The sequence below is a fragment of the Ipomoea triloba genome, chromosome 14, assembly GCF_003576645.1.
Source record: "Ipomoea triloba cultivar NCNSP0323 chromosome 14, ASM357664v1".
Taxonomy (NCBI): Eukaryota; Viridiplantae; Streptophyta; class Magnoliopsida; order Solanales; family Convolvulaceae; genus Ipomoea; species Ipomoea triloba.
In genome coordinates, this window is record NC_044929.1 from 15,205,213 (window position 1) to 15,230,275 (window position 25,063).

A 25,063-nucleotide genomic window follows, 5' to 3' on the forward strand; every position below is an offset into this window, starting at 1 on the left:
TTACTGTTCAATTTTCATCATACATTCATACCAACCCGCCCCGAAGACCACCAATTCAATTGTATAATCTATATGCTACTCAAATTTAAATAACAAAAATGTCCTTTCAAGTAATTCACGTGACTCCCATGTGGAGTTTCAAGTTAAAGTTGGTCGAAAAATTGATTGAAATGATTAGATGTGGTAAAAATTTGATAGCCATACATAAAATATGTATGAAAAAATGAATCATCATAAACTAAATGTTAAAAAATGTAAACTAGTTAGGGATCAAAGTGAAAATAACTTTTATAATAATCATTCGTGAATTTTTCTACAAAATTTCTTTTGAATCTGTATTCTGCTACTGTTTATAAAGTAATAAAATTTTTTAGAAGTGTGAGCCAAGCTTACGGTTTCTTTGTGTCTCATAGATTATTGTCTAGTTTACTACTATTTTAATTCCACTATTTTAGTTCCACACGTTAGAGACTAACTTCAACAACTAACGAAAATACAACGTTATATTTTGTGAACTTTTTGTTGTTTTCAGATCACTTTTGAAGTGGGCTCTTTCGTCACGTGAAGCTCACGTGTAATACGAAACTAGTAAGTCTAATGTTGTCCGGAACTTTTGACTAATATACATTATACATGTACTATGTCCACCACTAAACCGTTTTCCACATCTTAAACGTTGGAATTGAATTATTAAAGTGAATTCTATTTCTAGGAGACTTAATTAAAAGAAATCTGTTCAAAATTTATAATAAAAAAAAATTGTCGTTATTAATGTAGACTGAATGTAGAGATGAGAATGATGGTTGCCCTTTCGTTTTTAAAAATTGCGTAGGCAACTTCTTTAGTTCTTTGCATCTTACTTACAGTCTTACAGCTAGACAGAGATATGGCAAATACAGAAAGAAAGCTACATTGAAGTAAAAAACTTATCTGGTGTTGATCATTCATATTAGGGTCATACTTATGTGAGATCATTATCTCATGATCCGTGAGAGGGATCATGTCGAGTCAATATGAAAATACTTATACTAAAAATGTAATACTAATCAGAAATAAAGTGTTTGTTATTTATAGGTTAAAGTGTAACACTTTTCAATGAAAATGTAATACTTCTACATTTTGATTTAAAGTATTACATTTTTCATCAAAAGTATTACACTATCCGGTATAAATAATGTTAGCAAGTGTTTGTTACTTATAAGAGAAAATTTAATACTTTAAATTGAAATGTAAAAATAATGCATTTTTCTTCAAATGTATTATAGTTTTCACTACAAGAAAAATCGCGATTCACGATGAAAAATTCCGTCACGAAACAGTCAAATTTCGTCATGAAACAGGTTTTGCGACGGAATTTGTTCCGTCGTCTATCGATTCGTCATATCTTCATTTGCGACGAAAACATTCCATCGCGAAATATGGCGACAAAAAAAAAAACTTCCAGCGCGAATTATGGCGACAGAATCACGACGGAAAACTTTCATCGCGAATTAGCAATGGAACTTCTTTCGTCGCAATTGGCAATGGAAAATAATTTCATAGCTTATTCTAGCGCCATTTTGGAGACAAATTCCGTCACAAATAAAACGACGGAATTATTTTTCCGTCACAATTTTTGTCACAAATATTCCATCTTGCTATTTTTAAATTATTTAAAATTATTATTTTCATGAGCTTTTAAAATATTAATATAAAACTACAATGATATACTAAAACACTATTAATTCTAAAGTATAACATAATACTAAAATATTATCAACCCACATTATGTGCAAGTAATAATACATTATCAATCCATATTTATTAAGTAATAATAGTCAATTCAAAATCTATACAACAATGTAATAGTAGCCTTCAAATTCTAAATTTCTTCTTGTACATTTGCAAAATTAGCATTGTCAAGCGGTTGAGATTTTGAGGTCATAATTTAAACGCCCCAGATTTTCAACCTACAAAAATGAAAACCAAGAAGGAAAAATAAATGATTAGATTAGCTTATTCAATTATTAGGAACGAAAGAGCTTTGAGAATTGGTGGTCCTATTTTGATTGCTTCCAAGTGTTTAACAAATTCATACTTTGGAAGGGAATACATATAAAAATAAAGAAGGAATTAGCTAGCAGAGACAGTGGAGAGAGATGGATTGAGGGAAAGTGTTCTAACACTAACTTCAAAGGTATATGCATCAGCAATTAGTATGTTCATATATATGCATAAGTAAAACTCTAACTGTGTTTCACTGGAAATCTAATCATTTTGTTAATTACTTTTCTATATATCTACTTAAGAAAACTTACAATGGTAGCCACAAATCAGGATATAGGTACTGGTTTTGCAAATAACAAGACATTCTCTTACACTGAGGAAACATGATCCTTGTGAACACATTTAGCTTCATTTAGTTTTCTAGCATCAAAGCTGTAGCAATTACAATCCTCATTTGCCTACAAAATATGAATCACTTAGTGCAGATTAATAGGCAGTAATGCAATTATCATTTGGAAGTAGAAGTAAAGCATCATCTCATACAATATAAATAATTCTTTAAAAAAGAAATGTAAATACTATACTAATTAAAGAGTAAACTAACTATTATTCAGGTTGAAAGGGCTCAATGTAGCTACACAAATAGTATTCTCTATAAAGATATTCAGGTTGGGTAAGATATTAGGCTATCTAAATGGCTCAACAATATGTATAAAATGAGCATGTACACCCTAGATATTGGAAATATCAGCCCAAACTATGATAGGCTATCTAAATCCCAGGTTATTTTATTAGAATTGCTACTTCTAATTTTGTAGCACAAGCAGTCTCAACTCAAGGCGTCGCCTAAATCTGGGCGGTCGAGAACGACCGCCTAATCTGCTCGCCTCGCCTAGAAAAAATGACCGGCGAAGTCGCCGGAAACCACCGCACGCGCCGGCGCGTGACGGCGGAGCAGCTCGGAGACGGTGGCGCGTGAAGGCGCGTGAGCTCTCCAATGACGACTGGACTCCTTGCCGTGGCGTCGCCGCCGCTCCCTGAACCCAGCCCAGGCACTGACTTGCTCCAATAATAGGTTAAAGGTTGAAAATATTCATATTTGGTATGATATTTATATATATACACATATAGGCATAGAAAGGAAAGACTCTTGAGCTGTCGAATACACTGCAAGTCTCAAGGAACAAGTCTCAAGGAACAAGTTTCAAGGAACCTTTGAGATGCCCAATACCATAAGTCCCAAGAATATTAATCTAATATTTGATATTTAATATTAATTGGTTTATAATATATATATATATATATATATATATATATATATATATAACTCATCGCCTAGGCGTCGACTAGGCGATCGACGGCATCTCGCCTAGAAAGTCCGCCTTGATAACTATGGTCTCAAGGTCATCACATTCCTTTATTCTCTTAAGTCTTAATTTTAAACACACATTTAGTTGTAAATATATACTACAGAAATCTTGCAGAGAGAAATTTTGATATACTAACCTTATGGGGAGGAATATGCATAATGTTAGTGAAGAGTTTATGATCAGATGCACAGAGGACAATATCAACTGAAAAACTGATGGAATGAATCAGAATTATCACTCTAATGCTCTATATAAACTAACCTGTAAGAATTGCCTGGTCATCACGCAGTTGATCACTCAAAATCTCTATCATTCTCATATCTGCTGGAACTTTGCAACCCACTACTCATTCAAACAATAGTGAAACAACAAAGTAAATTGGCATTAGATGGCTTAGTAAGAAAATCCACAGAATTTCTCATGCATTATCAAAAAGGATTTTCAATCTCTTTGTATAAGATTTTTCTTTGAGGTTTTGACATTTTTGGCCCTAACGTTTTCCTAATTCCTATTTTGACAGTATTAACCCTATTCTTCAAAGTTGCCCAGTCAATATCCCTATTCTTCACAAAGTTATCAAAAATATGTTCCTCCAACACTAATAACAACATCAAATACTAGCGATGTTGGGTCCAAACTAGGCACTTTTTGTCCAGTGAGTTCAACACATAAACATTGGAACAATATAATATATATATATATATATATATATATATATATATATATGTATAAAATTTTCTTATAAACTTTATTTTTGTGCCACACTTGCACTCCACAAAATACATATGGAAGCGCATCAATCACACATAAATGGGACAGGGTCCTTTATTCTCAGGCCCTAGTGAACGGTGCTTCCCACACATCCGAACACTCCACACTTTCCCATTTCTAATGGAAACCGGACTCTAACCTTAAGTGTGAACATCCCCGAATGAGGATTCCAAGCCTCAACGGGAAGTTACCAGCCCTAGTAACCAAGATAGCGTTTCTACTGACTACTCCTTTAATTAGGGTACTAAGACCCGCCTCAATAGGACACACCATAGTGCCCTAGTACCCGAGGATTGTCCCTTACGGGCACTCCTCAACATAAAATAAATCAAATCAATCACATAATCAAAAATTTCCCTTAGCTTCCATAATTTAAAATCATTAGGCTCAAATAATTTTGGCTCAAAATAAAATAATAATTTTGTAAATCAATATTTTGATCAGAACCATACTTGTACCCAAAACATGAAATCTCATCTTACACTTTAATGGTTTAAATAAAATCCTTTTATCTCATCCCCAAACATCATACAAAATACCTCAAGAAATACGGTGCATATAAGTATATATAATTACACTTTTGCAATAAATACCATGTAGGCATGTATACATAAATACTGTATAATAGAAAAATACATATACTATAAAATAAACATACATACATGTATATTTACTACTCATACGGTATAGTACTCATAAAAATACATTTTTTTCTATACGGCCCTATAGTATATAACTAATCGAGTACATACGTATAATACACATATACACGTAATATCCATAGATGATAATTTAACATATACATACATTACTCTACACAATTATAAATAAAGCACTTAACCATTTCATACTTAAAACCATAAAAATTCAAGATATACATGTACTCATATATACAAAGCAAATAATTTTTTTTTTTAAATATAAACATACGTATGACACACTAATATATATAGAAGAAATATTTTTTTTTATTATAAGATTCATACGTACATAACCTATTATAAGGGTCCATCCCATGATGAGTTATTGTCGCAACAAGCTCATACCTCCGACCCTGTTGTAGTTATATACATAAATATATTATTCGAATTTTAATTTTAAAATAAAGATCATAGGCAGGCATTGTGAGGTGCACGCTGCGGGCATGTAAGGTGCACACTGCGGGCAAGTGAGGTGCATGTGGCGAGCGCCCTGCGTGCATTTCACACTCGAATTCTCTCAAAAAAGAAAAAAATGCATATAGATGCAAAAGAGAAAGAGAGTGAGAGAGAGGGATCATCCATAATCCACACATAGATGCTGAGTATCAAATACCAATGTAGCATACCTCTTGCCTTCACAATGCTCTTCAACTGACCACCAAAAATTTGACTTAATTTTGAAGGGACAAAGCTCTGTGTCCTGGTAATTGCAGTCTTATTCCGTGGGCCAACAGTTTCCCAATTTTCATCATCATCCACATGTACAGATGAAACCAAAGAGGAGTTCCTTCCAACACCATTTGGCAACTGACCTTCTAATTTCAGCAATTCATCATGCATCTGATGCATAATAAAACTGAGGAATTCTTGAGCATCTTCTTGCCTGAAATAATTGCAAATTCAACCAGAGCACAGAAAACATGAGTATGACTGAAAATTGCAAACCACTACATTCCATTTAAAAAAATAAAACCAAGTTTAGACAAAAAGAGGCAGATCTACCTTTCACTGAGTGGGGGCACTTTCCACAACTCAGCTTTGAAAAATTACACTATATTATGTGTAGTTATAACAAATTATAAATGTAATGCACATGTTATAGTAATTTCAATTAATAAAAGTGACACACTATTCAAAATTCTAGGTTTGCTACTGCTATACACGCAGAAGTATTGCATCAAATTGAATCTAAGCATCCAAAATGTTTCTTTATGTTTGTATGAGGCAGTATATTTTAAGGCCATCCAGTTAAGACTGCCAGTAAGAATTTCAGTAGGAAGTAGTGGTAATTTTATTACCAGGAAATCAAAAGAAACAAATCATAGAAGAAAAGTTTCGAGAAAGGAAAATCAGTAACCCAAGGAACTGCACCTAGAAGTAAATATACCACAAAGGGTGAGGGTAATCCAGAAGTCTTAGTTAGGTGGCAAAAGTTAACAGAATTTCTGCACAATATTCATGGACAGTACATCATAGAATACTGAAAGAAATGCTTAAATAAAATAAAATTCTAAATAACAATGTTTAATACAGTATTAATTGAAAATAATAAAATTTAACTTGTTCATTTCTTCATCAATTTAATGATAGCAAGTGGAATGTTTGTAACTGAGAAATGGACAAGAGGGGAAGAGAATCACCTAAATAGATGCTAACAATCTAATTAAAAATAAAAACCTTTCTACATTTCCAAGTACATGAGAAAATATATACTCAATAACAAAATTATAATCACTTAGCCAAAAACTGATTTAAATGAAAAAAATAATCAATATATGCATAAACTAAGAATGCTCCAGAGTTAAAGAAAGGGAGAGAAAATCTGAAGCCTTCACCCAATGGTTGATATATCATTTCTTTCAATATTTTACTTACATTTAAGTATGAAACGATTTAGAGTACCAAGTTACCAACTATTAAAATTTACAAAATGTAACCCATGATCCTTATTATTAATTTTATCGAGAATAACTGGAGTAGCAAAGTTTGAAATTCATAGCATGAGTTTACTCTAGTGTTCGGCATCTTTTAAGATATTTGATAAACAATTAAAAAAACAAGGAGGTGAGAATCTAAACTGCAAGATTACAAACAAAACAAAAGCAAATAAAAGATAATATGGCTAGAATACTACATAGTCTGCAAACACTACATACAAACCTTGGTCTGCCAGTCAAGCTGTTTGGGACATCTGGAGTGGAACTTTTCAAAACTGATTCAAACATCAGAGGGCGGAAAGGCTTCCCAGTCTCTATAAATACCGGATCTTTTCTCTTCAAATTTAATTTGAGGGGCATATCGAAATCAGAGATAAACTCAACAAATGCACGCAACGTAGAATACCCACTCTATCATGTACAAAATTAAAGTTCAATGTTTTATACTTCCATGTATTATAAGAAGATAACCAAACATGCAAAGTACCTCCGGTATCTCACGAGTTCTAAGTTCCTGCAAGAGTTGAACAAATGGAGCACAAGAAAGCAGGGCCTGAAGGGTCGCATTGAGAAAGCACAGGTTGCCCAAGTTCACTAAACCTCGAGGTAGTAAATATCTAATTGTATTAACAGGCCCATTTGATGCTTTTACAACATTTTGTCTGCAATTCCCTACACTAAAGTCCTTTGATTCATCCAATGAAACCCCATCCAAGGAGGTTGATAAGTTAGTCACATTCACAGTTGATTCCTGCTTTATACTTGATTCGTTTGGTGTGACAGAAGCACCTTTAGAACTCAACAACTGATGTGCTTTGTTGCAAGGTTTCACTTCTTGGGCAGTACTATGGTAACCCAGATCTGAACCACCTATGCTTCCATTTTCTTGTGAGAAGATTACTGGTATTGATGCTTTTTCAGTACTGCCAGAAGTATTTTTGGAGTTCTCCTTACTAAAAACCTTGAATGGTTGAGCTCCCCTAGAATAATCAACTTTTGTTAGATTTGAGTTCAAAATTCCCACAGATCTTAGGGTTGCAGAATCCAAAGAACCAAATGTAATCTCTACCTCATTCTTCATTGGGTGCCCTTGCAAAGATCTAATCTCATCTTCTGTGAATGACCCAAAGATGAAAACCTGATAAAAACAACTGATAAATTAGTAAATGACAACATGAAAAGTATTAATACCAACAAGATCCAGTAATCTTTCTTAGCTTTTGTGACACAAATGTTGACATGTACTCATCTTTTTAACAGAATTAGAGAAAAGAAGAAAGATTGAAGAAAAGAGTATTTCTTAGAAAGATAATAAAATAAAATAAAATTAAAAAAAAAAAAAAAAAAAAAAAAAATAAAAAAAAAAAAAAAAAAAAAAAAAGGATGTAAACAACAAAACAAAACAAAGCAATCAAGAAGCATACCCTTCAGAGGTAAGTACAAGCTTGCAAAATTAGATTAAAGGAAGATTTATTATTAGTATTATTCAAAACCTTTCATAGTTTACATGATTACACTAGTTCACAATCCTCTTTTAATCCACTCCTGAAAACTGCAAGTTCAAGTGCTTTGTCAGTTTGTCATTGGAGTTGGATTTGAAAGCAATAATAATGACTTATTGTGGACCAATCATTAATTAATTAACAAGCCACTAGCCCTTACCAAATGCATACATTACCATGTCTGTCTCCATATGCAAAGTAAGAGAGGAACTTGGTCTACTTAGAAGGGGCATATAAGAACAGTCTACATAGGTTAAGAAGAACTCTTCTTTTCCCCATAAGTAACCAAGAGGGCAATCAATCTATGTAATTGCTAATAAAGAAAGTCAACTATACTTTTCACCCCTTCTTCAAGAAAATGAACAAAATAATTCCCCAATCTTCACATCAAGCATCTCTATTAAATTCCAAGGTAGCAGATTACAACATCCAGAACTTGACAAATCAGGTGTGGTGCAATTAATAAAAGTTGTTATCAGGAGCACAAAGCAAAGCTACTCACTCTACTATTTTTCTAGGCTGTTGCACTTTCCTTGCAGTGCAGATATAAACTATAGAATTGTGCAAGAACCCACTGTGCTTTTCAACCATTTTGGGGGGAAAATCTATCCATAGACCATAGGCATTCCACTACTTTAATATTACTAATGCTATTATTACTTTTACAACTTAAAAGCATTAATGGAAAAGCAAGTCCTAGGCTACCACACCACTTCAACCACAGGTAAATGTACAACTCAAATTTATTGTACAAACGTTAGTTTAGCCATAAAAAGCATGGCAAAAGCTAATAACTATCTTGCCATAGCAACATAACCTCAAAAAATAATTGTTGAAATTTAATAATTTTGACATTTCCAAAATTTCCATATACAGGGGGATCTTATTTCTTAAGCTAATTGCAGGACTGAATAACTAATAATTCCTAATCAACAATGCAAAACACTTCAATAAGTATGAATTCAAATTTTTTTTAAAGGAAAACATATAATTATAACCGATACACACAAGATAATGACAGATCTTGCGCTACAGCAGAAGGAAAAAAAGGAATGATTTTGAATACCTCCATATCAACCGTTTTCACAGACTTGAGCAGGAAAGCTAGTTGATGGATCAGGAATGGATCTTTTCAGGATTTGAATTGGAAACCAAATGTAGATGATAGAGGAAGAGACCGAAAAAAAAAAACCGAAAAAGAAATACAGAAATGGGAGAGGAGAAGAGTTAGGGTTTATCGCTCTTCCTTAGCAACGACGATTTTGAGTTTGGAGTAGTGGATTGAATGTACAAATAGCACAAACGGTTTTGGGCAAAAAAGAGAATGTGGAGCCTACAATAAAAATGAAAAAAAGTAGTGTAACTAATGGAATATTAACTACATTGAAAATGATTTTCAAATTCTATTTTTGTAATTATTACTGTTGTAGTCTATAGAATATTAATTATTATGTTAGTGGTTAAGTTAGGCAGTAGACCAGCAGTAATGTTAGACAGCAGCAGCAGTAATGTTAGGCAGCAGCAGCAGTAATGTTAGGCAGCAGAATTTGAGGAAACATGTCGTTCCTCAAGTGTATAAATATAGATGTATCAGCTAGCTACAAAATAAGAAAAAAGAAACACTTTTCTTCACTGATTTACATGGTATCAGAGCTGCAGTATTAATCTCTGTACCCAGAAATTTTTTTTCTGCAACAGTGTTTCGGACACTGTTCACAGTAGGTATTGGGATCAGATTTTGTTGATCCTTTGTTGACACCACCCACCCAGGGAGTTTCGCCACCTTCCGGCGACCTTGTCTGAGAAATCCGGCGACAATCTGACCAGCGAGTGGCCCTCACGCGCCGACGAAACAGTCTGCCAGCATCTCACGCGCCGACGCGTGACACTGTTCTGGTGATCGGAAAATTTTTCTGATTAGTTTCCCGTAGTCGCCTGAGTCCATACAACGCATTTTGGGGCTCAGTTTGGACAAAGTTTGTTCGGGAAATACACCTTCGTCAGCTTCCAGTACGCAGTACCTCCTTCAGCTTCCAGTTCACGGTCCAGGTTTGAGACCTTGTTTTAAAGCTTTAACTGGGTAATTAGTTTTTTGCTTGAAGTTATGGCTGAAAATAAGTCTGGGATTTCAGATATAGTTCCTGTGACAACTAAAATCACAGACTATAAACTGAATGGTCTTAATTACATGGAGTGGAGTAAAACTATTAAACTTTATCTAACTAGTATAGATAAAGATGCTCACAGAACAGATGATGAACCAAAAGATGCAGCTGCTAAGAAAATTTGGTTTAGGGAAGATGCTCAGTTATTTCTGTTAATTAGAAAATCAATAGAAAATGATGTGATTAATTTAATTAGTCATTGTGACACAGTTAAAGAGTTGATGGAATATCTTGAGTTTTTGTACTCTGGCAAAGGGAACATTACTCGTATGTTTGATGTCTGTAAAGCCTTTTATCGGGCTGAGAAACAAGACAAGTCTGTCACAAATTACTTCATGGAATTTAAGAAAACATACGAGGAATTGAACCAATTAATGCCATTTAATGAGGATGTAAAGGTACAACAAAAGCAACGGGAGCAAATGGCTATCATGAGTTTCCTTGCCGGTCTTCCACCTGAATTTGATACTGCCAAGTCTCAAGTTCTTTCAAGTCCAGAAATAACAACACTGAAGGAAACTTTTTCACGAGTATTGCGCACAGAAACTTCTCAAACTATTTCTGTGAATAGTGCTCTTGTCAGCAGAAATCAGAATTCAGCAAGACCACCGCAGAAAGGGAACAATCAAACCACTCAAAGGCATAACCCAAGTGGCATCACTTGCCATTTTTGTCATAAACCAGGACACTTGCAACGTGATTGCAGGAAATTACAGTTCCAGCTCAGGGCGAGGCAGTATGCTAGTGTGGCTTCTACAAGTGATGTGTCAGCTCAAAACATTCTGATTTCGGCAGAGGAGTTTGCAAAATTCTCAAAGTACCAAGAAAGTCTAAAGTCTTCATCTACTCCTTCAACCACCGTTGCAGATACAGGAAGCCCACAAACCTGTCTCATTTCTTCATCTTCTAAGTGGGTGATAGATTCTGGAGCCACGGACCACATGACAGGTAACTCTAGGTTGTTCTCAACAATTACAAACCATACTTCTAGTCTCCCTGTTACCTTGGCAGATGGATCTACTTCACCAGTACTTGGATCTGGCTCTATCACTCTAACCCCCTCACTTCCTTTGACATCTGTTCTTAGTTTACCAAATCTGTCTTTTAATTTGATTTCTGTAAGCAAGCTTACTCGCACTTTAAATTGCTCCGTCACATTTTTTCCTGATTATTGTCTTTTCCAGGATCTCATGACGAAGAAAATTATTGGTAAAGGACATGAATCCGGGGGCCTCTATATCCTTGACATAGAGAAACCAAGACCAGTTGCGTGTCCAGGAGTAGTAACTCCACTTGAAGCTCATTGTCGATTGGGTCACCCATCTCTTTCATTATTAAAAGTGCTTTGTCCACAGTTTCGTAGTGTGTCTTCATTAAATTGTGAGTCTTGTCAATTTGCTAAACATCACCGTGTGAGTTTAAGTCCGAGAGTCAATAAAAGAGCAAGTACACCTTTTGAACTTGTTCATTCTGATGTTTGGGGTCCATGTCCAGTTATGTCCAAAACTGGATATAGGTATTTTGTTACATTTGTTGATGATTTTTCTCGTATGACTTGGTTATATTTCATGAAGAGTCGTTCTGAACTGCTTGATCATTTCCGTGCCTTTTGTGTTGAAATTGAAACTCAGTTTAATGTACCTGTGAAAATTTTGCGGAGTGATAATGCTAAAGAGTATTTTTCATATCCTTTTGTGTCTTATATGCTTCAGAAGGGCATGCTTCATCAATCTTCTTGTGTGGACACACCATCCCAAAATGGTGTAGCTGAGCGCAAAAATAGGCATTTACTCGAAACTGCAAGAGCTTTATTGTTTCAAATGAAAGTTCCTAAACATTTTTGGGCTGATGCTATCGCTACAGCATGTTTTTTAATAAATCGCATGCCATCCACTGTTCTACAAGGACAAACTCCATACCATAGCCTTTTTCCATCAAAACCTTTGTTTCCCATTGAGCCACGCATATTTGGTTGCACATGTTTTGTTAGGGATGTTCGTCCTCAGGTTACAAAGTTGGACCCAAAATCTTTGAAGTGTATCTTTCTTGGGTACTCACGTGTCCAAAAAGGGTATAGATGTTATTGTCCTCAACTTGGCAGGTATTTTGTGTCAGTAGATGTCACCTTCCTGGAAGAAGTACCTTTTTCTCCTGATCAAAATTGTCCTCCTCAAGATAAGGAAGATGATATACTAATCTACAAACTCATCCATCATACAGACCCACCACCTCCTATTTTACAAGTTTACTCCCGAAGACCACGAGTTCCTGAGACTGTTCCTATCATACATACTACATCTGAAGCAACACCTGATCTTGTACCAGACTCATGTCCTGCACCGATCTCTTCGTCATCAGATCAAGTTACAAATGTAGAGCTTCCCATCGCTGTTCGCAAAGGTAAACGTCAGTGTACCTATCCCATTTCTTCTTTTGTCTCTTATAAACATTTGTCACCCTCTTCCTACTGTTTTACCACATCCATTGATTCTATTTCTCTCCCTAAAACAATAAAAGAGGCAATGTCTCATCCTGGTTGGAACAGTGCTATGATAGAGGAAATGAATGCTTTAGACCAGAATGGTACTTGGGATTTGGTAGACTTACCTACAGGGAAGAAATCTATTGGATGTAAGTGGGTATTTGCAGTCAAAGTGAATCCAGACGGGTCTATTGCCAAGCTAAAAGCTCGTCTTGTTGCAAAAGGATATGCGCAGATCTATGGAGTAGACTATTGTGACACATTTTCTCCTGTTGCTAAATTAACATCTGTTCGTCTGCTCATCTCTATGGCAGCTATCTATGACTGGCCACTACATCAATTGGATATCAAGAATGCATTCTTGCATGGGGACCTTCATGAAGAAGTATATATGGAGCAACCACCTGGATTTGTTGCTCAGGGGGAGTATGGAAAGGTATGTCGACTCCGGAAATCTCTATATGGTTTGAAACAAAGTCCTCGTGCATGGTTTGGAAAATTTAGTCAAGCAATTGAGTTGTTTGGAATGATAAAAGGAAAATCTGATCACTCATTGTTTTTCAGATGGTCTAAAGCAGGTGTTATTTTATTGGTAGTTTATGTGGATGATATTGTTATCACAGGAAGTGACAATGAAGGTATTACAGCTCTTAAGTCTTTTCTTCATTCTCAATTCATGACAAAAGACTTAGGAATGCTAAAATATTTCTTGGGCATTGAGGTGGCAAGAAGCAAGAAGGGGATATTCCTATCTCAACGAAAGTATGTGCTTGATCTATTGTCTGAGACAGGAAAACTGGGAGTTAAACCATGCAACACTCCTATGAACCCTAATGTACAACTGACAAAGGAAGGGGAACCATTTGAGGATCCAGAAAGGTACAGAAGACTAGTTGGAAAACTAAACTATCTGGTGGTAACTCGTCCAGATATTGCATATCCTGTCAGTGTGGTAAGCCAATATTTATCATCCCCTACAAATAATCATTGGGCTGCAGTAGAACAGATTTTATGTTACTTAAAAGGATCACCTGGACAGGGAATCTTGTTTAAGAACAATGGACATACCAGGATTGAATGCTTTACAGATGCTGATTGGGCAGGATCTAAAGAAGATCGAAGATCAATGACTGGATATTGTGTTTTCTTTGGAGGAAATCTGATTTCATGGAAGAGTAAGAAACAAAATGTTGTTTCTCGCTCTAGTGCAGAATCTGAGTATAGAGCAATGGCACAATCAACATGCGAGATAATATGGATAAGCCAACTCTTGAATGAAATTGGCTACAAAACCTCTACTCCTGCAAAATTGTGGTGCGATAATCAAGCTGCTCTTCACATTGCATCAAACCCAGTTTTTCATGAACGAACAAAACACATTGAGGTTGACTGCCACTTTATTCGAGAAAAAATTCAACAAGGCTTGATCAGCACAGGATTTGTGAAGACTGCTGAACAATTGGGAGATCTTTTTACTAAAGCCTTGAACGGAACTCGAGTAACTTATTTATGTAACAAGTTGGGCATGATCAACATTTATGTTCCAACTTGAGGGGGAGTGTTGTAGTCTATAGAATATTAATTATTATGTTAGTGGTTAAGTTAGGCAGTAGACCAGCAGTAATGTTAGACAGCAGCAGCAGTAATGTTAGGCGGCAGCAGCAGTAATGTTAGGCAGCAGAATTTGAGGAAACATGTCGTTCCTCAAGTGTATAAATATAGATGTATCAGCTAGCTACAAAATAAGAAAAAAGAAACACTTTTCTTCACTGATTTACAATTACATTTCAAGGTATCTTTTCAGTAAATTAGTAGGAAAATTAGAGATGTAGTTAGAGGTAGATGAGTCAAGCTAACTCATGAGTGACGGTTACTAAAGCGTCACTTGGTCAATATTCAGCGTCTAGAGAGAGGTTTTCTTAGTAGTTTATTTTATTATTTTCTTTTTTGCATACTTTGTCTTTCAACTTGACAAAAAAAAAAAACACAAGCTGAAAACAAAAATTCCAAGCCAAACTTAGAAATATTATGGTGTATTTCGTAAGAAGGATAGATTGTTTAATTTATTTTGCATATTACAAGTTGCATTGAATAGAAATTTTAATGAACTACAAACAAGGTACAATTTTTATGCATTTTTTGGTTAGGCTACACCTGTTAGGTATTCCCACTCTGTGAATCAGGCTAGAAAAGATGTCCCATATAAAAAATTTAAATAGCTTGAATCCCCAGCAAAATCCTATATGAATAAGCACTGAAGGGAAGATATGTTGCAATAATAACTGGCGACAATGTAAGTTCCAGTTGTTCTCAAATTCCCATTTTTAAATATTTTGATTTGATGCAATACCATTATTACACTTTGAACATTTTCAACTTTCAAGGCAAAGCACTGTAAGTCCTAACAATAAGTTACCTATTTTATATCACTACATGCTTGAAGCCTTGAATTTATATCACTACATGCTTGAAGCCTTGAACAGGCGGTATCCTGAGTTTTCTGAATACCACAAATTTCAACTTTTCTGGGTAAATTTTTAGTATCCTGGCTTTTATGAACTAGTACAGACAAGTTTTCCCATATAAAAAATTTACACATTATGAGTCCCCTGCAAAATCCTATATGAATAAGCACTGAAGGGAAGATATATTGCAATAATAACTGGTGACAATGTAACTTCCAGTTGTTCTCAAATTCCCATTTTTAACAATTTTGATTTGATGCAATACCATTATTATACTCTGAACGTTTTCAGCTTTCCATGCAAAGCACTATAAGTCCTAAAAATAAATTACCTATTTTCTATCAGTACATGCTTGAACAGGGGAATCCTAGCTTTTCTTAATACTACAAATTTCAACTTTTCTGGGTAAATTTTTGGCATCCTGGCCTTTCTAAACTGGAACAGAAAAGTTGTCCCATACCAAAAACTCCCACATGATGATGAATCCCCTGCAAAATCCTATACCAAAAAAATAATTGACCCAAAGGTACAGTTGCAACAATAACTGTTGGCAGTGCAATTCCCTCACTCGAAACCCCTTATCCAACGTTCTCATATTTTCCACACAAATCCCATAATCCCTACGAATCCTAACAATAAATCCTCACTGTTGCTTCACCCTACAGTAAAATCTCACCAACCATCAATCCACTGCACTCCAGTAAGTTCCAAAACCGTGGAAAAAAACACAAAAACAATGACAATATACAAGCAAACGACATTGAGCAATACAATGGCAAAGAACATCCAATACCTTGGGATCAGTCATATTCGAAGACTGGAGCAGGAAAGGCTAGAGGAGAGCCAATGAGGAGGCCATCGGAGAAGAAGCGGCGCCGAAGGGTGTGAATCGGGAGCCAAATGCAGGAGACCAGGAAGACAATAGAAGACATGAAAATGCGGGGGAGAAGAAGAAGAGAGGAGAGGAGAGGAGAAGAGATGAGTGTTTGTTAGGGTTTGGTCTCTCTCCCTCTTGTGAGGATTTCGGGTTTGGAGGTGAAGAAAGTGTTGTAATGGCGGACAGAAAGGGTTTTTGGGCAAACAGTGAGGAGAAATGGAGAACCCAAAGGAGACAATGGGGGAAGAGGCACTGTAAATAATTGGAGACGACACTATTTTTGGTAACCGAAGCAGCATATTCGATCATGCTTAAAAACTTTTTTCCCTTCTTTTTCTTTTTAAATTTAAATTCTAATAAATGCAACAATAAACATGCTTACCGATGTCTACATGTTGGAATCTATGGTGCATGCACTTGTATTTGTATATATACTTGCATCTCACTAGCTCACCAACATAATATTACTTCCATAAAATTTATCCATCTTTCTATTTTGGAACGAATTAAAAATTTTACAAACCCTTCTTATGACTTTATTGATATGCATTGAAAATTAATATCTTAATCATTATGAACATATTAATATACGAAATTCATTTATTCAATATGAAGAATCTGAATCTACTTTGGTCTAACTCAAATCAGTAATGATGTCATTCGAAATAGTCACTCACGTATCAAATTTTCAACATGATGCAAGACTAAAAAAAATGAGAGAGAAGAAGAAGAAAATAAGCACCATAGTGTAATTCTACAAGTTTGAACCTTAAACTTAATGGTTCCCAATTGCTACTGCCCTAGAGACAAGTAGAGAAACTAAATCATATTATGTCTCTCAGTTAGCCTATATGTCCCTAAATACTTGTACATCAGTATCTACAAACTTTATACTTTGTAATTGCTATCAAAACAAAACTTATAAACTTATCTTGAGTTGATTGATAAATTTAATTGTACCTACCTCAAAATTCAAAATAGTGTACCTCAAGAGTCAAAATGGTGTAATTCTAATGCTATGGAAAGAGTTACTTGTCTACATATGCATTTCCATCGTCCATTCCACCTATTTTACTTAAAATTAAATTATAAATAATTTTAAATTAATTGAATATATATACTGATCTTCCCAATTTTATTTTGAAATTATTTTTCACATGAAGCATCTTAAACAATTCTCATCTTGATAATTTTTTTTTTTAATTTATCAATTTACATGTTTTCCACAACTAAATCAATTTTGTGTAATTTTACACAATCACTATAATAAATCAATACTATGCATCTTTATGCTTATTGACATATGCCACAAAGAAGAGCCACACGACCGCACCTTGGTTCAAATGCAGCTCCTTGCCCAGGTGTGGTTGTACGGCTTAATCCTGACGTCTCGTTTCTTCTAATATGATAGGTTGTATTTATTGAATGATTAATTAGTTGTTGGAGGCGGTTATTTGTGTTGGGAGTATTTTTGTATTTTTGTTTGCGGTATGCTTGCACAAATGTACTACCAAGTGTTCAGTAATGCATCACAGATGATCAGTTTCTACAATGCACCGCCCAGTTTGTAAATGCACAACACAAGTAAAATAGATGCACCACTATGAATGCACAAATGCTTCACCCAGTGTTCATTAATGCACCACATATGCTCAGTTTCTACAATGCTTAAATGCACAACACGCGTAGAATAAATGCACCACTATGCATGCACAAATGCTCCACCAAGTATTCAGTAATGCATCGTATATGAAAAATTGCTATAATGCACCACACAGTTTGTAATTAACACCTGTTTAACGGATTTATTAACGGATGACCAAAAATGGTCAGCCACAACAAAACTAGGACCAATATAGGATGTTTAAAAAAAAAAAAAAAAAGACTAAAAACGGAATGACCCTATAAATCTAGGAAACAAAAGAATTAACTCTAAAAATATTCGATTTGTCATAATGGATGGCACATCATACTAACGGGGCAATAGCCTTTTTAAAACAATCTTCTTATTTTTTTTCTTCAATATAAATCACTTCCTTCATATTTAGATAGCACAATTGCCACTCCCTTTTGTTGCCACCTTCTTTGTCGCTACCGCTATCCCGTCGCCTTTACTTGACAGGAAGTGACACCCCTCGCCTTTTCTAGATATGAAGGAGGCAATGCCTCATTGCCTTTTTCTTCCAAATATATATATGGAAGTAGGCAACAACTGCAAACAAAGATTATGAAAAAAAGAAAAAGAGATAATTATTAAGTAAAAATTTGTCATGCCATCGATTTTTTATTTTTAAATATTAGTACTAATAAAAAAAGTTGAATTCAAAGATTTTATGGAGTTTAGTATTTAATTATTGTCAAACATCTTATGCTCAGATGATATCTTTGTTGCTCCTTCGGAGGAAAGATCACACCGTCACACGATTGAAAAAAAAAAGTATTTATTTTTTTAAAATTTGAGAACATAATTGTTTTTTATCATGAAAACTTATTTGACTATTTAAAAATTTTATTAAGTTTAAAATTTTGTTTAAAATTAGTGAGAATTGAAAAATAATTTGAGCAAATAATTGAAAAATAATTGTTGTTTTATCATGAAAACTTATTTGACTATTTAAAAATTTTATTAAATTTAAAATTTTGTTTAAAATTAGTGAGAATTGAAAAATAATTTGAACAAATAATTGAAAAATAATTGTTGTTTTATCATGAAAACTTATTTGACTATTGTATCATTGTCATATTTAGTCATATTTTTTTAATTTTGTCACATTACATTATTGACTTTAATTTGCTTGGTACAATTAGTCTTTTTTTTTTTACTTTTTTTTTATTTTACCATTTAATAAATATGAGTAACATATAATTAAAATTTCAAGAAGTAAAAGTTAAGGAATAAAAGTAGGAATTACATGTACTATAACTTAGCAGTTGTTATGCCATGGACCCGGGTCCACCTTACAGGGTGGACCCGGATTCATGTTCACAGTTTAATAACTCCATGTTCGTAATTTTACAATTCTATGTTCATAATTTCATAACTCCATATTCACAGTTTCATAATTTCATGTTCACAATTTCATAGCTCTACGTTCATAATTTCATAACTTTATGTTCATAATTTTATAACTCTATGTTCACAATTTCATAAATATATGTTCAACAGTATAACACAATTTTTGAATTTATATAGCAAAATTGTGAATTTAGAGTTTAAAAATTGTTAAATATTGAATAATGTAATTTTGTATATTGAAATATAAAATTGTGAATATAAAGTTTTAAAATTGTGAATATAAAATTCTAAATTAATAAACATAGAATTCTAAATTGGTGAACATAGACCCGGGTGGTCCATAACATAATTTGCCATAACTCATAGAAATTTAGAAAGCAATGAGCGCATAGTAGCAATTGTTATACCCTGCACCACGGTGCACATAGCAATGTGCACCACGTACGTAAAACGACGTCGTTTTGGTGTTAGTAGACGCGGACGCGAATGACTCCAATGAATTCATTATCTATAATACACATAATCATTATCTAGAATACACAGAACGTTTGCTTAGAATGCACAGAATGTTTGCCCAGAATACACAGAATATTGACACACAATACACAGAACTCATCCTCATAACATTCGAATGCACAAACACATCACAACTTGTGTTAATAACATGAATACACAGAATATTGACACAAAATACACAGAACTCATCATCTTAAACATTCGAATGCACAAACACATCACAACATGTGTTACTAAAATGAATACACATAACGATTGCCTAGAATACACAGAATGATTGCCTGGAATACACAGAATATTAACATAAATACAGAGATCGGCCGAAACAGAAAACGTGATTTTCAAAAGAACGGCGATTAGTTTACAATGTTCAAAACAAAGTCGTTTAGGTCACGGTATAATTTGCCGCAGAGTAGACGTTGGAACGCTAGCGCGTGGGAACAAAATTCCTCGTGTTTTTAAACCTAACATAGGAACATATGAAAGTATGAAAGGGCAAAATTAGATGTAGAAGTAGAAGTAGAAGGAAGTCAGGCGGGTCAGGGTCAGTGACTGACTTACCTACCTACCAACCAACAAACTGTTTACTCGACCAACACTGTTAACAACCACAATGGCGATCGCCGCCGCCGGCAACTTTCCCTCGCCGCTGCGCTCATGCTCTTCTCTAACTCTCCCTCTCCCCAAACTTCCCTCTCGTATTCATCTCCGCAGCGCTATTTCCACCACAGGCATCGCCTCCGCCGCCGTCTCGTTCTCACCGAATCCTAACCGCCGCTCCTTTTTGCTCCCCTCGTTCGCGGGCGGAGACGGCGGCGTCAATGGCGGAAACTTTCACGGCGGAGGCGGCGGTGGCGGCGACGACGACGACAAACACGATAATGGCGAGAGCAACAACAATAAGGAGGAGGCGCTGATGGCATTGGCGGAGGCGGGGAGGTCGCTGGAGAGCTTGCCGAATGACTTGAAGGCGGCGATCCAGGACGGGAAGATTCCGGGATCGATAGTGCTGCGGTACTTGGAGCTGGAGAAATCCGCGTTTCTCTCGTGGCTGCTCCGCTTTGGAGGGTTTAAAGAGCGTCTCCTGGCCGACGATCTCTTCCTTGCTAAAGTCGCCATGGAATGCGGCGTTGGGATCTTCACCAAGGTACACTATTTATTGTTCTCCGCTTCATTAGTTTTTATTTTTCTTAATCCTAACTTTACCTCTCAGATAGATGTTCTTGTTTCTCAACATACGTTTCACTCTTGAAATACTGTTTTATTTTTGCAGACTGCTGCTGAGTATGAACGCCGCAGAGAAAACTTCTTCAAAGAGCTAGAAATTGTTTTTGCAGATGTGGTATGCCATAAACAATATTATGACCATTCATCTTCTCTACTTACCAAATAACACCCCTGTTTTGTGCTTAGTTACTGGATAGTTTATCACTACAAATAAATAACTGCAGCTTTAATCTCTTTTCATCTCAAACTTGCCCACAAAACACGAAATTCCCTTGCCCCACACATCAGTCCCGATACAGAGAAGATTAGCATGACCCCTGCCCAAGGATGACACGCACAAATCGAGAAATGGTCCTTGCCCCACACCACACCTTGGCCCAATAGGATAATGGAGGGGTAAATGACTCAGTGGCCCATTAGGTGCATTATAACTCCCACATTGCAAAGTATCAAGGCTCGATCCTATGTCTTTGCCCACAACCTACCACCAAGGAACCAACTAAGTTGTCCGTGCAGACTTAATTATTGGGATGAACCTATTTGCATTTATATTTAAGTTGCTTTTGTATGGTTTGAGATTCGAAGAAATTTATGTCCAGTTAATACATAATATTAACTCCCACATTGCAAATGTCAGGGCTCGATCCTATGTCTTTGCCCACAATCTACCACCAAGGAACCATAGGAACCAATTAAGCTGTCCGTGCAAACTTAATTATTAGGACGAAGTGACGAACCTATTTGCATTTATATTTAAGTTGCTTTTGTATAGTTTGAGATTTGAAGAAATTTATGTCCAGTTAATACATAATATTATTGTATTGAGTTTAATGTCGGGCAACAATCTTTTTCATCTTTAAAGAACTAAGCTGCATTAACAACATTACTTGTGTGGAAACATTTATTTCATATCCAACACTTGTCAGGGAAGGGTGGTGCATTATATTTAAGCATAGCTCTCACATTCTCACCCTTGTTAAATTTAATCTGTTTCTGCATAGGTCATGGCCATAATTGCAGATTTCATGCTCGTCTACCTTCCTGCTCCTACTGTTTCTCTCCGACCACCTATTGCTCTGAATGCTGGACGCCTTGCTAAGTTTTTTCACAATTGTCCGGAAAATGCATTCCAGGTCACTATTTTGACATTCTTTTTAATGTTTGGGTTAATAAAAAACTTTGTATCAATACTCAAATTCAAAATAATAGCATGATATTTTGATAATTACTGATTGGGGAAACAAACTCAATATAGCAGTAACAATCGTAGCACATACATCGGGTTTTAGAGCCCTTTGAAGGTGTAGGCATCTGGCTATGCTGATAAATAATAATAATAATAATAATAATAATAATAATAATAAAGTTAATATCTTATATATCTGCTGCTTGTAAATATGGTAAAAGAATAAGGTATCTCATCATCCATATTTTTGTAGGTTGCCCTGCCTGGGACAACATTTTCATTGTTGCAAAGACTTGGTGCAATAGTGGTAAGGAATATCTATACTAAATTCTTAATTCAAATTTCATTATAACATGGAAACCTGATGACTATTCTGATTGAATCTGATAATATCTGATCTAATTTTCAGCGGAATGGGACCAAGCTCTTTGCAGTTGGCACAACATCTTCTCTGGTATTTATAATGTTTATATACATATACACACACATGCTAATTAGGATTGCTGCTTAACATAGCTTTTACCTAAGAGCCACAACTCATTGCATAACCTTGTTGTGTGTGTGTTTGTGTGTATAATATTGAGACACACCACATACATGTATTTATATGCTAAATTGGATTGTTGTTTAACAGTCTATAACTAAAAGCTAAACCTTGTTGTGTAATGTTATATAATAGCCAATGCCAACCATTATTTGTGTCTGAAGTCCAACTGCCCACGGACTACTCATCTTTGCACTTCTAGCTGCAAAGATCCCTTGATGGTGGTGATAAAATAGGTTGATGGCTAAGTTAGTATCGAAGTCAAAGCATTGGCATAGGGCTACAAGTAATGTTTTCATAGTATGTAGGACTGAGGTGTATGCACACGTCTCCCACTTGCATTACTAGACCCCCCAAGGCCAGGTTCCTCTAAGGATTCTCTAAATAGGAAATGAGTGTTACTTTGGAAACAAAAAGACAAGTGTTTCGGTATCTTGAACAAGTTCGATTACAATTTGAAAGGCTGTGGGTGAAACAGATTATTTCAATTCAAGTTGTGTGACAGTTGGGAATTATTTCGATTTTGTGATTGTCATTGCCCTCATAACATACGTAGCTAGGTGGGACTTGCATCACTTTTCCCATTTCATGCCTGATAGATGGTTATGTGGATGGGTAAATGAGTTAATCAAGTGGGATCTTTTTTTATCTACAAATGGAAGATACAGAGGCTACACCATTTGACCACAAATAATTTCACAGAACATAATTCCTCTTTTCTTTTCTTTCTTTCATTATTTTTGGTTGTTTTAAACTTTCTGATTTGTACTGGAACTAGATTCTATTGTCATAACTAATGCTATCTATTTCTGATTTCAACTCATTTCATGATACAGTATGCATTCCCTTGCTCCGTTTTTTTCTTCCCTTGTTGCATAGTGATCTCCTGCTTTCTTATTCAATTAAACAACATTTAAGTTGGACACCTAAGATAAAACCGAATGGTTTGCTGCTCAGGTTGGCACAGTTGTGACAAACACACTCATAAATGCACGAAAGGCTGTTGACAAGTCCTCTGCGGAGGAGGTGGAGAATGTACCTGTATTATCAACCAGTGTCGCCTATGGTGTCTATATGGCAGTATCTAGCAACCTTCGGTATGTGAAATTGGATGCACATAATTTTCTACCCTGCTTAAATCACACCTACATTACTATATTCCTAATGGATCAATGTTTTATTTGCTCAAGATGGAAAACTCTTCTAATTTCTCGTTTATATATGGACAGAAAAAGAAAACTGAAAAACGATCTATATTCTGTCTTTGTCCACCCAAAATTGCCCTCATCGAGGATTTGATTTCATGACTGTATTCTGTCGTGTCCACCTAAAATTGCTCTCGCCCTCAACAGGTACCAAGTGCTGGCCGGTGTCATTGAACAGCGGCTTTTAGAGCCAATGCTACACCAACACAAATTAATTCTGAGCGCACTTTGCTTCGCTGTCCGGACAGGCAACACATTCTTGGGTTCATTACTGTAAGATCTTTCAGACTCTCATTTCCCTTTTCTCGGCACAACATTTGAATTGGCAATAACTACAACAAAGCCGGGTTTTGAACTTTTTACAGGTGGGTGGATTATGCCCGCTGGATAGGAATTCAAAAGGCAGAAGAAGTTGAGACACACAAGGTACAAGGTTAGTGTCAAGTTCCATGAAAGGTGGAGCAGTGGATGCTTGAGATTGATTAGTTGACATTACAGATAAAGTAGGTTAGCTAGCTAGGGGACATTTCATTTGTTGCCATTCATCAAGACTTGGGAAACTTTAATTTTGCTTTTTATTTATATTTTCTTGATGGATTTTGTTGGGATATTCTTTTGAGCCATTTGTGATATATGCAGTATATGAAGACAGATTTGTGAATTTCAGTTTATTAATACCTAGTGTATGAATAGAACAAGACAGACAATACAAAGATGCCAACATTATATTCTACTCGAAGAGCATACTGCCAAAAACTATGTATTTAGCAATAAAACAAAGCAGGTTCTTAGGAATAGTAGTACATCTTGTGGATACAAATGTAATCTGCCATCATATAATATAAGACTGAATACCTTCCATCCAGAGGATCTTTCTAAGACATGAATACCTCCTGATAGATATGACTAATCATCATCCTTGTATGCCATACCGTTGTACTTTCCCTACAAATGAGTTCTTCAGTGATAGAACAGAGTACCTGCACAATCTTGTCACCAACTGTTGAGCAACCTCAATAGTTAGGTTTTTGGGATGATTTTTGAGGTGCTAATTAGGAGAGAGATGAAAAAAAAAAACTATCAGATTAAACTCGCGATCACATGCAATCAATA

At 35.4% G+C, this 25,063-nt stretch overlaps 2 protein-coding genes and 1 pseudogene across 5 annotated transcripts; 2 read left to right on the top strand and 1 right to left on the bottom strand.

The window, feature by feature from the left end:
• Positions 1–1,770: 1,770 nt before the first annotated feature.
• LOC116004516 (ubiquitin carboxyl-terminal hydrolase 24-like) lies at positions 1,771–16,535 on the bottom strand. Of its 4 annotated transcripts, none has more exons than XR_004094815.1 (8): positions 16,173–16,535; positions 7,835–7,903; positions 7,253–7,745; positions 6,989–7,101; positions 5,455–5,711; positions 3,618–3,698; positions 2,359–2,444; positions 1,771–1,949 (listed from the first exon to the last, which is right to left on the bottom strand). XR_004094815.1 is itself a non-coding variant. In XM_031244593.1 (7 exons), the coding sequence occupies exons 2-7, from the start codon at positions 7,837–7,839 to the stop codon at positions 1,945–1,947; spliced, it is 1,029 nt and encodes a 342-aa protein (XP_031100453.1). In that variant the 5' UTR covers positions 7,840–7,903; positions 16,173–16,534; the 3' UTR covers positions 1,771–1,944. The 4 variants fall into 4 exon arrangements, 1 of the variants encoding a protein (XP_031100453.1); XR_004094813.1 differs by having other exon boundaries at positions 6,989–7,176; XR_004094814.1 differs by having other exon boundaries at positions 2,298–2,444; positions 6,989–7,176.
• A 3,754-nt stretch (positions 16,536–20,289) lies between these two features.
• LOC116003762 (protein RETICULATA-RELATED 4, chloroplastic-like) lies at positions 20,290–24,645 on the top strand. The gene is made up of 8 exons (XM_031243681.1): positions 20,290–20,935; positions 21,062–21,130; positions 22,017–22,148; positions 22,455–22,508; positions 22,611–22,655; positions 23,703–23,842; positions 24,098–24,223; positions 24,316–24,645. The coding sequence occupies exons 1-8, from the start codon at positions 20,402–20,404 to the stop codon at positions 24,386–24,388; spliced, it is 1,173 nt and encodes a 390-aa protein (XP_031099541.1). The 5' UTR covers positions 20,290–20,401; the 3' UTR covers positions 24,389–24,645.
• Positions 21,306–21,378, top strand: LOC116005377 (annotated as a pseudogene).
• Positions 24,646–25,063: the final 418 nt, after the last annotated feature.

Coding starts and splice junctions, on each gene's coding strand:
- LOC116003762 (XM_031243681.1), top strand. CDS start 20,402: ATGGCGATCGCCGCCGCCGGCAACTTTCCCTCGCCGCTGCGCTCATGC. Junction 22,656..23,702: donor TTGGCACAACATCTTCTCTG/GTATTTATAATG, acceptor TTTGCTGCTCAG/GTTGGCACAGTTGTGACAAA. Junction 23,843..24,097: donor GCAGTATCTAGCAACCTTCG/GTATGTGAAATT, acceptor CGCCCTCAACAG/GTACCAAGTGCTGGCCGGTG.
- LOC116004516 (XM_031244593.1), bottom strand. Junction 5,712..6,988: donor AGCTTGACTGGCAGACCAAG/GTTTGTATGTAG, acceptor CAATTATTTCAG/GCAAGAAGATGCTCAAGAAT. Junction 3,699..5,454: donor GAGCATTGTGAAGGCAAGAG/GTATGCTACATT, acceptor TTGAATGAGTAG/TGGGTTGCAAAGTTCCAGCA.